This window comes from Protopterus annectens, chromosome 3.part1 (genome assembly GCF_019279795.1).
Source record: "Protopterus annectens isolate FY-2018-M chromosome 3.part1, PAN1.0, whole genome shotgun sequence".
Taxonomy (NCBI): domain Eukaryota; kingdom Metazoa; phylum Chordata; order Ceratodontiformes; family Protopteridae; genus Protopterus; species Protopterus annectens.
The window spans coordinates 1,851,299,061-1,851,316,490 of record NC_056732.1 but is presented as its reverse complement, the minus strand read 5'-3'; the positions used below and the strand labels follow the sequence as shown (position 1 = coordinate 1,851,316,490).

Genomic DNA, 17,430 nt, shown 5'->3' with positions numbered 1-17,430 from the left:
AATTTCAAGGAGGCCCATACCTTCTTCAGAACGGGGAATATATAATCTTGGTATACACTGATTTTTATAAATCATTTGGTGAGCATGAAGCATCCTTCTTGTTTTAATATCCAATCTATCAAGCCCAATTGATTCATGGCTTGGATCTTGTTCCTAGGTGTCAATGCTCTTCTCGGGATTAATTTAAGTCTTCTTAAGTATTCTTTACGGAGTTTTATTCACATTAGTTCATGTTTTATTGCTGATCCTTCATCAGTTCCCAAGTATTTATATAATCCCTCTTGCTCAAGTTCTTTTATACCACATTCTTGTCCCAAACAATGTTTTCCTGGTGCTGCAGTTTTCCTGCTTTAAAGGTTGCTTTTGCACATTGATCAAGACCAAATGACATTCAAGATTATCTGAAAAGGTTTTGACAACCTGCAGCTTTGCTTTCAATTCCTCATCTGATGAGCTATACAGTTTTAAATCATCATCAAAGAGAAGATGAGAAGTCATTAGACTTTGTTGTTTTCTAGGAGCCAAATTGTAGCCATGGCCTAAGCTGTTAAGTAAACAGCTTAATGGATTAATGGCAAGGCAGAATAGCAACGGTGACAGAGAGTCACCCTGCAATATCCCCCTTTGAATTTGTATCCCTAGAATAATAATCTGTCATTTATCATTCCTTAATTGCAAAGTGGTCTGCTATTGTTTCATGGTTACTGTAATGTAGTCAGTGTAGGGTGTATCTTATATGTTTTTAAGCACACTTTTATCCATGAATGTGGGATACTATCAAATGCTTTTTTGTATTCAATCCATGCCATAAAGTACAGTTTTGTACCTACCATAAATGTAGATGTTCAAGTGTATACACTGCTGCAGTCATCACACTTGGGTTATCTTGCCATCAGGCGGTCCCGCAGTTGGTCCGAGTTCCAAAGTCTTGGTCTGGCGTCGGTTGTTGTCGCTTCTTCCCTGACGTCAGTGCGCCAGGGGTATATAAGATGCAGCTGACGCCATTTTCTTCATTTTTTCTTGCCCCAGATGTCAGGTGCCCCCAAAAAGGTAGGAAATGTAAATTGCTAATAAAACATACATAAGAAAAGCAATCAAATACTTTATGTCACCAGCAAATACTTCCCATAGGCAGCAAAGGGTAGAATACCAGGGTAAGTACCAGCAAGTAAGAGGGGAAGGAGGGAGGGTAACCTGGACTGCAGCAGTGTTTACACTCGAACATCTACATTTATGGTAGGTACAAAACTGTACTATGTTCATCGCGTGACACTGCTGCAGTCATTACACTTGGGTAGAATCCCAAAGCTGAGGTAGGGAGGCTGGATCTATAAGGCATTAGGGGTGGCTATAAGGCCCTGCAGAACTTCAGTGGCAAAGCCAGCTCTGGATTTAGAGTAAAGAGGCAGATGGTAATGCTTGGTGAAGGTGTGCACTGAACTTCAAGTTGCTGCTTCCAAAATGTCCTTGGTAGGTACACCTCTGAGAAAGGCTGTTGAAGTGGTTGTTGCCCTGGTGGAATGAGACCTAATGTTGTTAGGTGCAGTTTTCCCATGATGTGTATAGCAGAAATGTATGCAATGACCTATCCATTTTGAAATGGCTTTTCCCTGTGTTCCTGCAGCATATGATTCAAACAATTGCTCAGTTTTTCTGAAACCTTTAGTTTTGTCCAAGTAGAAGTGTAACTGCCTGTGTATGTCCAAGGAATGCAGTAGTCTCTCCCCTTTATTCTGTGGTTTTGGATAAAAAGTTGGCAAGTGAATGGTTTGGTTTAGAGCCACACTTGATACCACCTTTGGCATAAAAGTAGGGTTTGTTCTTAAAGACACCCTGTCTTGGTGGAATATGATGAAGGGTTCCACTGCCATTAGTGCCTGAAATTCTGAGAGTATTCATGCTGAGGTTATTGCCAGAAGCAGAGTAGTTTTACAAGAGACATATTTTAAGTCTGCTGAGTTAACTGGCTCAAAAGGAGGTAAAGTTAATTTCTCCAAGACAAAGTTGAGATCCCAAGTTGGAGTTGGTGCTCTATGGGGCAGTCTTATGTTTTTAGCCCCCCTGAGGTACTGTTTTACCAAAGGATGAGAAAAAAATAGGTGGATCCGTGTTGTAATTAGCAGAGATGGCAGAGGCATGGATCTTAATGGATGCAAAGGAGAGGCCCTTGTCCAGCATCTCAGTCAAGTATTGTAGTATCTGAGGAATATTTGGGACAAGAGGGTCAAGGTTGTGAACCTGGTTCCAGGCACAGAATCTCTTCCATTTATCCAAATATGCTTTCCTGGTACTAGGCCTCCTGGCCTCCAGAATGACATCCATAACAGCTTTGGAGAGAGGCATTGTTTGCTTGACTAAGGGATTTGCCATACAGCCAGGTTTAAAGTCTTGAGCTGGCCGTGCAGTATCTTATTGTTTTGCTGAGACAGAAGTTGTGAGATTTGAGGCAAAATCCATGGTGGTCCTTGTGCTAAGTTCTTTAAGATTGGGTACCAGTGCTGGCATGGCCAGTCTGGGGCAATCAGGATCATCTTTGGCCTTTCTTGTCTGGCTTTTATGAGTATCTTTGAAAGGAGAGGCAGTGGTGGGAAAGCGTATACTTGTAGATTTTCCAGCTGAATGAGAGGGCATCCACTTTCCATGCTTGTGGGTGGTAAGTCCTTGTGCAGAATTTCTGTAGCTGGCAATTCATTGGGGATGCGAACAGATCTTTGTCCGGGCTCCACCATTTCTGTGCTATCATCCTGAACATTTGCGGATTTAATTTCCACTCGTGTGGATCCATGATGTTTCTGCTTAAGTCGTCTGCCAGTGTGTTTTTCTCTCCTGGCAGGAATTGTGCTTGCAGATGAACTTGATAAGTTACAGCTGTGTTCCACAAGGTCATGGCTTGTCTGCAGAGGGGATATGAATGAGTTCCCCCTTGCTTGTTTATGCACCACATAACTGTGGTGTTGTCTGTCCTTAGAAGAAGTTGTCCTGGATGCAGAAGGTCCTTGAAAGCTCTAAGGGCATTTTGTACAGCTAGCATCTCTTTTTGATTGATGTGAAGATGCCTTTGTTCTGCATTCCACTTGCCCTGAATACATTTTCCTGCCATGTGTGCTCCCCAGGCGTAATCTGAAGCATCTGTTGTCAGTGTTTGCCTGGCTGTGGGTTGAGTGAAAGGCTGTCCCTTGTTGAGGTGACAGGCTTGAGCCCACCATCGAAACTCCTGTTGAAGGCAAGGAATAAGTGGTATTACTGTTTCCAAACTGTGATAATGTTGAGACCAGACACTCTTTAGGTACCATTGTAGTTTCCTCATATGCAGTTTTGCATATGGAATTAGTAGTATGCAAGATGCAATGTAACCCAAGGCCTGCAGAATTTTTCTTGCAGGGGGCTGAGTCTTTGTTGCCATTAATTGGAAATATTGAATCAGTTGTCTTTGCTTGTCTGGCATGAGGTAAGTCATCTGGGCCATTGTATTTAAGCTGGCACCCAGGAATATTATCTCTTGTGAGGACACTAGTTTTGATTTCTTTTCATTTACTGTGTACCCTACACAAATTAGCAGTCTTTTTACAAATGCCAGATGCTTTAGAAGAATGTCTTTGCTCTCTGCTTGAATAAGGCAGTCGAACAAATATGGGTAAATTTGAATTCCTTTTTGTCTGCAAAATGCAATTACTGGTGCCAGGCATTTTGTAAAGACCCTAGGTGCAGTAGATAAGCCAAAGGGCAGTGCAGAGAATTCGTAGTGCATTGAACCTGCTAAGAATCTGAGGTATCTTCTGCAATTTTGTCTGATAGGGACATGCAGGTATGCCTCCTTGAGGTCCAATGTTACGAGCCAAGCATTCTTGCCCAGAATGGGAAGAAGCTGCTGTAGTGTCAACAGTTTGAATTTTGGAACATCCAGGTAAGTATTTAGAGAAGAAAGATCCAGAATGGGCCTCCAGGCTTTGTTCTTTCTGGGAACCAGAAAGAGTCTTGAGTAAAATCCTTGTCCTTGCTCCTGTGATGGTACCTTTTGAATAGCTCTCATATCCATGAGTGCTGTAATTTGCCTTTGAGCCTCTGCCCATTGATTTGGTGGCAGATTTGGCATTCCTTTTAACCTTGGCAGAGTGTGAAAGTGGAACCTGTAACCTTGAGACATAGTATTGAGAACCCATTTGTCTTTGGTGATTAATTGTCAATTGTGACTGAAAAGTGTCAGTTTTCCCCCCAAGGGGGCTGCCAAGAGAGAGATGTTTGGCAGCTGTAGTGGGAAGTCATTGGGTCTGCTTTTTATAAGGTTGAGGCCTGTCTTCCCCTTCTTTCTGGGTTGAAGTACCCCATTGTCGAGGTCTGTAAGTACCTTGTGGTTGACCTCTGCCTCTTGGATGCCTGTATCTGCCCCTTTGAGGTCTGTCCGAAACTGGAAAGGACCAATTTTTTGTTGGCCAATTTCTGCTAAACCAAGGAGGCTGAACCTGTAAGAAATCCTTCACCGTTTGCATAGATTTTGCTTTATCCTCCATTTTCTTTAATACCTCCTCTGTCTTAACTGCAGATAAAACATTCTGCTGCAAAGGTGCATCCAATAATTTTGCTTTAACATGATCTGGTAAGGTCTGTTCTTTTAACCAAGCATGCCTTCTAATGACAGACCCTGTAACTGCTGCTCTACAGGAGGCCTCTAAGGAATCAAAACCACATTGCAAAGTATGTTTTCCCACTTGTTCAGCTGCATGCAATAAATCCTGCATTTCCTTATAGTTAGGAAATTCTGAATTTGGAAGCATTTCTTTGTTTCAACTGAGACATCAAATATTGCTGATATTTAAGCATGTGAAACTGGCAATTTAATGCTCTCATTGCTAAATTTGCAGATATATATACTTTCTTTCCCCATCTGTCTAATGCCCTGGAATCTCTATCAGAGGGGACTGGATTTTTTGCTGTGGAGGCCTTTACCCCTTTGGGACCCTGGGAAATAGTTTCAGGATCAGCAACAGGGCTTTTATAAAGGAATTTGTGAGAGTCAGGGACTCTGTAATATCTGTCTGGTTTAACTGGAGCTGGAGGTAAAGAATCAGGATTTAAGATGGATTCAGCATACACATCATCCACAATATCTAACACTGGCGGAATAGCAAGGGGTCTGTGTTGAGGTAATCAAAGGAAATCTCTGAGCCTTTTCTTGGATTCTGAGTAATCCTGGCCCTCCCAATGGAAATGCTCCCTCATGGTGTTTAAGGTTTCCCCAAAGGAGTAGTCCTCTGGAGGAGAGGCTGAGGGAATGGATTCCTCAGCATCAGAATCCTCATAAGGGGGTAAAGAGTATCCTAGGTCTGAGGATGAATCAGAGGAGATGGACACCTGATCGGATGAGTCATAGTCTGCATCCTGTCTAGCCCTTTTATCAGGAGGAGGGTGGGACCCCCTGATCAGAGTAATTAGATCTTCGGCCATTTTGAGCATCTGTTTCTTAGGCATGGAGGCCTGTGCTGGTGAATGCTGAAGCTGTTTCTTTGGTTTAGATTTAGCAGAAGGTTTAATGGTTAACTGAGTAGGCCTAAAAAACACCCTCTGAGGCTGCGGGTTGTTCAACTACTCCGGAGCTCTCAGAAGGGATAGTCTCGGTAGATTTCAAGTCTGGTGTATCCGAAGGCCCAGCCATCTCCATGTGGGAGTCAGAGGCAGCCTGTGGTTCCAAACAAGCGGTTGTCAGGGGCTGCGAAGGCGCCTCGCTGAAAACCAGAGAACCGGCGACTGGCCTAGCAAAGGCTTCGTTGTCAGTTTTGGGCCTCGGATGCCTGTCCTTGTCTTTGCGCTTTTTGTGTATTCCGGTCGTCGGTTGTTCCAACGGCATGGTGTAATTGAATTTTCTGCCAAAATAATGTCAGGCAAAATCAAACCGACGTTTAATAGTGCACTTGTTAAACCTAGCACAAAACCGACAACCAGTGATGTCGTGGTCTGGGCCTAGGCATGGGATACAATAGGAATAGAAATCCTTATGAGGTATTTGCTTCCCACAAGAAATACAATTATTAACTTTTACTGACTTCGGTCTGAGGCAAGAAAAAGTTTCCCCAATGGGGTACTTAGCTTTGTAGAAGACTTTGGTTCTGGATTCGGAATGAAAATCTCAGGAGTCGGCCGACCGGCACTTGCGAACTGCTTTTGCATCGGGCACCGTGCGGCAAGAAAGACTGAAGAAAATGGTGTTGGCTGCATCTTATATACCCCTGGCGCACTGACGTCAGGGAAGAAGCGACAGCAACCGATGCCGGACCAAGACTTTGGAATTCGGGCCGACTGCGGGACCGCTTGATGGCAGGATAACCAAAGTGTGGTGACTGCAGCAGTGTAACATGATGAACATCTAGATTCTTCCCCTTTTTACAATTCCCCACTATAATTTTATTTAACAACAAATGATCCTTTGTTCCATATGACTTTCTTTTATTGCTCTTTTGTTCTACTGCCGTAATTAAGTTTTCTTCTAAATTACTATAAACTCTGCTGGTGTTGTTGGTAGTTTATACGTCACTGGAAGACAAGTTATTGGTCTATACTTTTTAGAGTAATTTGCAGGTTCACTCTTAAGTATGAGCATTGTACTTCCTGTTGTTAACCAGTGTGGTGTCTGTTCAAGGTGCACATATAAATAGTTCTTACTCATGGCTAAACCCTCGTGCAAAGATGTTAATACTTTCAGCCAAAAGTTAGGTACTGCATCTGGGCCTGGGGTTTTCCAATTAGAGGCTTTTATTAACTTTGTTTCAATCTCTCTGGCTGCTCCTTCATCCCATTTCATATCCTGTACTTTTAAACTTTTTATTCTTTCTTTTACTTCTTCTATCCATTTAAAATCATTGTTATGTTCCACAGGATCTTCATAGATATTACTCCAAAATGTATCTATTTCTTCTTTTTTGGTGGTCTTTCAATTCCTTTTACCTTGTTACTCAATTCTCTATAAAACTTTTTTGGGTCATCAATAACTTGCTTATTTTGTACCATCCCTTTATATTTATCTGCATATCTTCTACGTTTTTCCACCTGTGCTGAGATGTTTAGTTTATTTGTGATATTGCATGACAGATCCTGATCTGTTCTAATACTGTGCATTGCTTTTATCATGTCTAAATATTTTTGTTGATCTGATCCCTCTTCTAAGAGTGACACTTCTTATCTTAGTTGCTTTACAGTTTTCGATACTCCATTATGGTATTCAATTTCTCCCCTTTCGCCACATCACTTACCCTATGCTCTTGTGGTAGAAATTTATCAGTTATTAATTTAGCACACAGTAATATATCCTGTTTACTTCTGTGATATCTTGTGGATCTCAATGGACAGTCCTAATTACTGTGTTCATTTGCTTTATAAACTCCTGACTTTTGGGGTTTTATTGACCTTCTGCAGTCTATTTCTTTCCTTGATCTTAATATGTTTGTCTATCTCTATTAAGTCATGCAACTCTTCCCTTAACTCATTTTCTTCTAAACTGAGAGCACTTTTTTTGTTTTTCATTTTCTGTGGACATTCTGTAGAAAGTTCTATTGCTTCCTGCGGCACATTCTCTTTAATTTCATCATGTGTCATCCATTGCTCTGTCATATGGGAACTCACTGATCTATCACTCCTCAGCATTAACTGCATCAAGAGTTTCCAAGGTTTCCTGTTCCTTCCCTTGCTGTTCACCTCCAAGTGAAAGTTTATGCTGGTCTCTGTGGAAGGCTCCAAAATATCTTCATATGGCACCTGACCAATTGCTTCTCATTCCACTGGTTTCTCCTTAATTTGGAGGTCTATTGCTCAATCCTGTTGTGGTGCTTTTTGTATTAGATTTTCTATACTGAATCCTTCACTTCAGAGGTACTTCATAACCTCTGTTTTTATTTCTTTAACTTCTCCATTACTAATCTCCTTTTATATTTTTCCACTTTGTTTTCTTATTTTTTGTATTGTAAAGTTTTTCATTTCTAGATTCCTTTTCCTGTATTTCTCTTCAAAGATCTTTGGTGCTACTCTTTTTGTATTGATTAGTTTTACTTTCTCCTTTGTATAGATATTACACCATATTAAATATCTTTTTCTTTCCCGTGTCCATATTTCTTCTTCAGATGTCTCCTGATATTCTTGTTTCTCCTTACTTTGGGGACTCACTCCATCACGCTGTGATGTAACCAGTGTTAGACCTTCTACATCAAATCCTTCACTTCGCAGGCACTCCATAACTCCTTTTTTTTTAACTTCTGCTTTACTAATCTTCTTTTCTGCATTTCCTCTTTGTGATATTATTTAATTTTCCATGACTGGATCCCTTTGCCTGTATTTCTCTTCGATAGCTTTGGGACTGCCTTCTTTATGGTGATTAATTTGGCTTTCTCCTTTGCATAAATATTGCACCATATCAAATCTCTCTTTCTTTCTCACGTCCATATTTCTTTTTTATACTTTTCAAGAATATCTAGGTTTTGTTGTTTATATTTCCGCACTTCCTCAGATGCTTCTTTTTCCAAACAGGTCAAAGTTTCTTGGTCTGTATACGTTTATTTCCCAAATCTGTTGCATTACTGATCATAAATTTTTATTTGAAGCTTCCGACAGTTTTTCCTGCGGAAATATTTTTCTTTCCCTAATTTCTATCTTAATCTTTTTGTATATGTTGTGTCTGGAAATTCTGGCTTTTTGCATAATAGTAACAATACATCATTTCTTTCTTATCCTTAATAGTCCACTCTATTGTCTTTATGGCTCTTCTTTGGCCTATCAGTTTTTGTGATTTTTTTGTGGACTGCTACTTCCTTCTACAACAGGGGGGCCATCCTCCCCCTGGGCCTGGCCTAGCCCCATTGTTGGAATGTTCATATTTGGAGTATTCTACACTGTCATTTTTTCTATTTCTGGCATCAGTGTGCCTACCAGGTTTGGGCACTTTTTTATCCTGGGTCTTATACACCCAGCTATCTTTTTTAATGTTCGACCTACTTCTGTCCATGATATATGATATATGAATACAGTCTATATATCAGTATCACCTTGGTCAGATTGTGTGATAAACAGGATCCACCTTATGATGGTACTGACCAAGACTCAAGGATGAATTCAGTTTCAGCACTACTACTTTCCTTTGCTTGTGGACTTTTCATCTCTCCATTCAGCCCACCTCCAGTGTGAATATATTGTTTTTTTTTACCAAGTTACCCTCCCACATGGGGCACTTCTAGGGTTTCTGTCATTTTTAATTTCTCCAAGTCTTTTGGGTTTCTACTACCATGACGGGAATGGACCCCATTCCCAAGTCAAAGTATGATTAAAGTTCATGAAATTAGTATTGTTTCACTCTTTGATATTAGCCAGAAGTGCTTATCAGATGTCTCCTGATCTTCCTGTTTCTCCTTACTTTGGGGACTCATGCCGCATGTGTGTATTTTGATGCCTATACATATTACCTTTCTGACTAAAACTCTTATCAAATGTGGCACATTTGTAGTTTTTATGTCTTTTTTTAATTTCTCCAAGTCTTTTGGGTTTCTACTACCATGACAGGACTGGACCCCATTCCTAATACAAAGTATTATTAAAGTTCATAAAATTAGTATTGTTTCACTCTTTGATGTCAACCAAAAGTGCTCTTCGCAGCACCAACAATGTGTCCAGAAATTACTCCTTCTGCAATTCGAATGGTGTTACATGAACTGGTAACATATCTAAATACGAAAAAAAGACTTGTTGCTCCTATTACTATTGGAAATGTCTGGGTATTATTCTTCCACATGGATCACATTTCTGCCTGCAGATCTGGCTAAGTTTGACTTTGAGTCTTTATGTACACAAGACACTGTAGTCGCTAGGTGTGGTGGTTTCAATGATCAATGTTACTTTTGTCTTCTTTTCTTGGACCACTATATCCAGTTTCCTAGCATCTATCTTTTGAACTGTTGGTATTGGGTGATTCCATGTGATATAAACTTCATCATTTTCTATGATTCTTTGTGGCTCATGTTTCCAGTGTTTTTCAGCCACTTCAATAGCATAATGTTGCACAATCTCCAGTGTAACAGTCTTGCCACATGATTATACCTTTCAGTATACAGTCCCTCTGCCATTAGTGCGTTGCAACCAGCAACAAAGTGTGTGACTGTTTCCAATTTGGTTTTACAAAACCTACATATGTCTGCTTCTCCCACATGTTCAATGGACTTTTTAAACCAGTGTGCACGTAGCCCACTATCTTGGGCTGCCAATATTAACCTTTCATTTCTTGGTTTGAATTCGCCTCTCCTTAACCATTCCTGCTTTCGTTCTTGATCAACATCAGGCTCTTCTAGAAGTTTTCTACACTTGCAACTATATTTATGTTTTTTCCACATTTCTTGCCTTCTCATATGGTCCTTCACCTTATATTCTTTCTTTTGTTTTTTGGCACATTCAGTTGCTGCCTGGCTTTTATCCACTTCTGGTTTGATTTCCATTCCTGCTTGATGTTGATATGCGTCTGCTAAATTAATCAGAGACATCATTTTAGATTTATTTTCCTCATGTTTCAAAAGTTTCACTACATTTGGATCTTGTGAGGTCAGTAAATATGTGTGGAGTCCCACAATTGCAGATCTATACATGTAATCAATTTCAAGGAGGCCCATCCTTCCTTTGGAATGGGGAATATATAATCTTGGTATACACTGATTTTTATAAATCACTTGTTAAGCATGAAGCATCCTTCTTATTTTAATATCCAGTCTATCCAACACTTTTTGAGGCCAGTCAGTCACTCTAAAACTTATAGTTAGGACAGGAAGAGCAAACTGATTTATAGCTTGGATCTTGTTCCTAGATGTCAATGCTGTTTTCCAGATTAATTTAAGTCTTCTAAAGTACTCCTTACTGAGCTTTATTTACATTTGTTCAGGTTTTATTGCTGATCCTTCATCAATTCCCAAGTATTTATATACTCCCTCTTGCTCAAGTTCTTTTATGTCACATTCTTATCCCAGACTAATGTTTTCCTGGTGCTGCAGTTTTCTTTTTTTAAAGGTTACTTTTGCACATATATCAAGACCAAATGACATTCCAATATCATCTGAAAAGTTTTGACAACCTGCAGCTGGGCTTTCAGTTCTTCATCTGATGAGCTATACAGTTTTAAATCGACAAAGAGAAGATGAGAGTCATTAGACTTTGATGTTTTCTAGAAGCCAAATTGTAGCCATGGCCTAAGCTGTTAAGTAAACAGCTTAATGAGTTAATGGCAAGGCAGAATAACAAGGGTGACAGAGAGTCGCCCTGGAATATCCCCTTTGAATTTTTATTCCTGGGATAATAATCTGTCCTTTATCATAGCTTAATTGCAAAGTAGTTTGCCACTGTTTCATGGTTACTGTAAAGTAGTCAATCACTGTAGGGTGTATCTTATATATTTTTAAGCACTCTTTTATCCATGAATGTGGAATACTATCAAATGCTTTTGTGTAGCCAACCTATGTCATACTTAGATTCTTCCCCTAGTAATAGTTTTCCACTATAATTTTAACAACAAATGATCCTTTGTTCCATATGACTTTCTTCTATTGTCCTTTTGTTCTACTGCCATAATTGAGTTTTTTCTAAATGACTATAAACTCTGTCGGTGTCAGTTCCCATGTATAGTTTATACATCGTTGGAAGACAAGTTATCGGTCAATAATTTTTAGGGTAGCTTGCAGGTTCACCGTTAAGTAAGAGCATTGTTTTTCCTGTTGTTAACCAGTGCAGTGTGTGTTCCGGGTGTGTATATAAATAGTTTTTACTCATGGCTAAATCCTCGTGCAACGAAGTTAATACTTTAAGCCAAAAGTTACGTACAGCATCTGGGCCTGGGGTTTTCCAGTTAGAGGCTTTTCTCAACTTTGCTTCAATCTCCCTGGCTGTTACTTCATCCCATTTCATATCCTGTACTTTTAAACTTCTTATTCTTTCTTTTACTTCTTCTATTCATTTAGCATCTTTGTTATGTTCCACAGGATCTTCATAAATACTTCTCCAAAATGTATCTACGTCCTCTTTTTTGGAGGTCTTTCAATTCCTTTTACCTTATTTCCCAATTCACTATAAATCGTTTTTGGGGTCATCAATAACTTGCTTATTTTGTGTTTTTCCCTGTTTTGAAATTTTAAGTTTGTTATCTCCAATACTGCATAATAGTTCCTGGTTTGTTCTAATACAGCACATTGCTTTTATCACATTTATCTTTCTTAGTATTTTTGTTGATCTATTCCCTGTTTTATAATCTTCTAACAGTGTCACTTCTTGTCTTAGCTGCTTTATATTTTTCTCTATTCAATATTTCCATGATGGTATTCGCTGTTGCCCCCTCTTTTCCCTCGCTACCCTATGTTCCTGTGATAGAACTTTATCAGTTATTAATTTAGCAGCACAGTAATATATTCTGTTTACATTTGTTATATCGCATGGGTCTCTATGGACAGTCCTAATTACTGCATTAATTTGTTTTATCAGACTTCTGAGTTTTGGGGTTTTATTAACCTTCCGCAGTCTATTTCTCTCATTGATCTTGATAATATCTATCTTTTGTCTATTAAATCAAGCAACTCTTCTCTTAACTCCTTTTCTTCCAAACTGAGGGCACATCCCTTGTTTTCCATTTCCTGTGGGCATTCTATAGAAAGTTCTATAGCATCTGCCTGCAGCACATTCTCTTCAGTTTCATCCTGTGTCATCTGTTTTATTGTCATATGGGAACTCACTGGCCTATCATTCCTCAACATTGAGTGCATCAGAGTTTCCACAGTTTCATGTTCCTTTCCTTGCTGTCTAGCTTCAAATGAACGTTTATACTGGATTCCTGTGGGAGGGCTCCAAAATACCTTGATATGGCACCTGACCAACTGCTTCCTGTTCCACTGGTTGCCCCTTCATTTGGATATCCATTGCTCTATCCTGTTGTGGTGCTTTCTGTATTTGATTTTCTACACAAAATCCTTCTCTTTGCAGCTGTCCCATAACCTCAATTTCTATTTCTTTGACTTCTCCATTACTAAGCTCTTTTTCTACTTTTCCTCTTAATCTTCTTATTTTTGTATTGTAAAGTTTTCCATACCCGGATTCCTTTCCCTATATTTTTCTACAAATATCTTTGGTGCTGCTCTTTTTGTATTGGTTAGTTTTGCTTTCTCCTTTGCATAAATATTACACCATATTAAATCTCTTTTCCTTTCCCATGCCCATATTTCTTCTTAACGTCACCTGATCTTCTTGCTTTTCCTTATTCTGGAGACTCACTCCATCATGCTTTGATGTAGTCTGTATTAGACCTTCTACATTAAATCCTTCACTTCCCAGGCACTCCATAACTTCAACTTCTATTTCTTTAACTTCTGCTTTACTAATTATCTTTTCTGCATTACATCTTTGTGCTATTAATCTTTTTATTGTGAAATTTTCCATATCTAGATGTATTTGCCTGTATTTCTCTTTGAATATCTTTAAGACTGCCTTCTCTATATTAGTTAACTTGGCTTTCTCCTTTGCATAAATATTGCACCATATGAAATCTCGCTTTCTTTCTCATGACCATATTTTTTTTTTATATTTTTCAAATACCTCTAAGTTTTGTTGTTCATATTTTCTCACTTCCTCAGATGCTTCTTTTTCCAAACAGATCAAAATGTCTTGATCTACATACTGTTTTTCAAAAATATGTTGTATTAATGAACGCAAATTTATATTTGAAGCTTCTGACAGTTTTTCCTGTGGAAGTATTTTTTTTCCCTCCAATTTCTCTCAATCTTTTTGCATATCTTGTATCTAAAAATTCTGGGCTTTTTGCATAACAGCAACAGTAAATAATTTCTTTCTTATCCTCAATATTCCACTCTATCATCTTAATGGCTCTTCTTTGGCCAATCAATTTTTCTGTCCAGTGTGGGAACTCTGATGACCATCTGATTTTTCTCTATGCAAAACTCTTTCCACATGTGGTGCATTAATAGGGCTTCTCTCCAGTGTGTATATTTTGGTGTTTTACCATGTTACCCTTCTGTGAAAATGTCTTATCACACATGGTACACTTATAGGGTTTCAGCCCTGTGTGTGTACTCTGATGCCTATGCATATTACTCTTGTGCTCAAAACCCTTATCGCATGTGGCACACTTGTAGATTTTCTTTCCCATGTGGATACTCTGATGACTTACCATCTGTTTCTGATGTGCAAAACTCTTTTCACAGATGGTGCATTTATAGGTATTCTCTCTAGTGTGTATAAGTTGGTGTTTAACCATGCTACCCTTCTGTGTAAAAGTCTTTTCACATATGGTGCACTTATAGGGTTTCTGCCCAGAGTGTGTTTTCTGATGTTTAGTCATATTACTCTTGTGCCTAAAACGCTTACCACATGTGGCACATTTGTAGTTTTTCTGTCCAGTGTGGCTAAGCTGATGACTTACCATCTGACCTTTCTGTGCAAAACGCTTGTCACATGTGGTGCATTTGTAGGGTTTCTGTCCTGTGTGGGTACGATGATGACTTACCATCTGACTCTTCTTTAGAAAACTCTTGCCACACGTGGCACATTTATAGGGTGTTTGCCCACTGTGGATCATCTGATGACATATCATACTATTTTTGTATTTAAAGCTCGTGCCACACACATTGCAGTTATGTTTCTCTCCAGCGTGGATTGACTGATGATTTTTCATAGTGCTTTTGCACGTAAAGCTCTTGTCACACATGGTGCATTTGTAGGGTTTGTGTCCAGTGTGGATATACTGATGAAGTACCATACTGCTTTTCCATGCAAAACTCTTGTCACACACACTGCATTTGTAGGGCTTCTGTCCACTGTGGATTCTTTGATGAGATATCATATTACTCCTCTGTGTAAAACTCTTGTCACACATGGTGCATTTGTAGGGTTTGTGTCCTGTGTGGATATACTGATGAAGTACCATACTCCTTTTCCATGCAAACCTCTTGTCACACACACTGCACTGGTAGGGCTTCTCTCCACTGTGGGAACTTTGATGACATATCATATTACTCCTCTCTGTAAAACTCTTGTCACACATGGTACATTTGTAGGGCTTCTGACCAGTATGCATTATCATATGTACTTTTATAGTCCTTCTATCTGTAAAACTCTTGCCACATGTGACACATTTGTAAAGCTTTTGTTTTTTGCATATCTGCTCATGTAATGCCACTGCATTCTTTTGTCTTTTCCCACTGTGACTTAATTGTTCAGTTAAATCATTAATATTGAATGTTACACTGTTGTTGTGATTAAGCTGACTAGATGCCATTTCCATGAGTGTTTGTAGATGCGTTTCTAGTTTGTTCTTTTTTATAAATCCATCATCACTTTTCTTGCAGCTATGTCTAGTTTCAGAATGCATTGCATTTTCTCTTGCGATTGACATTTTATCTGTGATAGCTTTGTTAAATTCAGCATCCTGAGGTTTCTCATGGGATGACTGAAGAGTCTGAATCTCAGACAAATCTGCATCCCTGTTGACTTAAAAGAAAAAAAAGAACAGTGCGTAAGAACAGGTTTTCTAAGCTTACAGTGCAACTTTATTACTGTCTCCTTGCGCAAAGCCTTTTTTCTATATTTCTAACTGTAGTAAACAAACAATGGACTGTTGTTACAAAGAATTACAATACTAAATGTCACAAAAAAATCTACACTGCCATTGTGCCCTACTGCTCCTACTAAATACATTTAACAATGCCATACGGTTGGCTACTTTTCTTATTTCTGCAAAGAGTTTCCAAGAGTTCATCTGGTGCACCTGCCATCTTACTGTTCCTTATAAAATAAATCCCTCCCATTTATCCCCAACTTCATTTAAGGGTATCATGGGTGTTCTTGGACATAAAACTCTACACAGGAACCAGTAAATAGCTAGTATAATTATAGTTACAATAAGAGAAAATAGTATTTTACATTTAAATTTCAAAAGTAATAAACTTTTACTTTCCAGTATAGTGGACTTAATCATTTAAAATCCTCTGTAATGCTAGAGACAAAAGAATTTATGGCTGTGTAAACCTCCTGTTGCATTTGATATATTTAGGAGCTAGTAAGTATTGAACAACTACACTTTATGCCTTAATTTTGCTGCAACATGCACTTTGCCTCTGATGGAACAGTAAGAATAATTGCCCATAGGTTGGCAGGTTCATAGTTATATTCTAGGCTATTGACCAATAAGGGAAGCCTAGCTGTGCAATCCATCATAGCTGTATCCCCAAGTTCATGGGCTTATAGGTTCATAGGTTCATAGATTAGTACTAAGCTAACTGCCCTTGCGAGCCATTTTAAGCATAGCCAATTGTCCCTTGTGAGAGTCAAACCCTGCACCTTGTGTTTGCAAGGCAAACACCTTAATCATTAGGCCACCCTCCCAACCCTAGCTTTTTTTACAATGGGGTATGTTAGGAAATTTACAGAGGTCATGTGGGTGATATTTTAGTTTGGACATTACTTTCTGCCTCTGCAATCAGAGACATGCTTAATATTTAAATATTTTTGAGGTTAATGATTTTATGAATAAACTGTATTTTGTTGGAGACATTAAAATTTTATATATGACAAATTTTCAATATGGACCAGAAACAAATGTAAAGAACAGGGCAAACACAACTATTTACTCAACAGAATTAATACTACTAAAGATTCAAAAAGGAGACAAAACATATTTAGATTTGGTAAAAATTTTGAATACAAAATACTGAAAAATTGTAACTCACAAAAATGTATCCAGGGAATCCAACAATGAACCAACCAACGATTAACAAACAGCTCCCCTGGAAAAAACACCATGATCCAAAATGTCCAAATCCTCTTACGCACACACACAATACGTCCTGCAAGCGTATTGTGCGTGTGCGTAAAAATACTGAAAAATACTAGAATGCAAAGATGAAAGCATGGTAAAATAAAAAACTGAAACTTGCCTAATATATTAATTCTGTAAAGTTAGATAAATTAGGGAACAGAATCAAGTTGTTAAACAGAACAAATTATACTGAACCAAATGTATTACATGCCCTGAAAGAAACAGAAAAGTGACAGGTATAGAAGTATTGCAAACATTCAGAAAAAGTACAGAAAATGTAATAAAATGAATACAAAACAAACACAAACTTTGCCGGTAGGCGAAAAAGCAAACAGTTGGTATGAGGCAAGCACTGCAAAAACACAATATCAGTGATGTTGTTCCTTTTTAATGGACATGGAACTTCAATAGAAAACAAAATCACTAGCAAACTAATTAGTTTAAATACTACAAAAGTCCCTCCTCTATTTAAGTAATAACATAAGTTTCCCATCCATTCCTAAAGACAGTAACTGCATTTAAAGTGACATTACAACATTTCACAAGATGTAACATCTTATGATAACATTTAAAATTAAAAAAAAAAATCCTTAAATCAAATTCAG

General features: G+C 38.6%; 2 protein-coding genes across 2 annotated transcripts in view; both read right to left on the bottom strand.

The window, feature by feature from the left end:
• Positions 1-17,430, bottom strand: part of LOC122798761 (zinc finger protein 300-like) — a 282,364-nt gene that overhangs the window by 261,281 nt on the left and 3,653 nt on the right. The window lies entirely within an intron of this gene.
• On the bottom strand, positions 13,970-15,277 carry LOC122797924 (zinc finger protein 271-like). The gene has a single exon (XM_044066443.1). It carries the CDS (start codon positions 15,089-15,091, stop codon positions 13,970-13,972), a length of 1,122 nt encoding a protein of 373 aa, XP_043922378.1. The 5' UTR covers positions 15,092-15,277.

Excerpts from the sequence above, each read along its gene's own strand:
- LOC122797924 (XM_044066443.1), bottom strand. The coding sequence starts at position 15,091 with ATGATAATGCATACTGGTCAGAAGCCCTACAAATGTACCATGTGTGAC.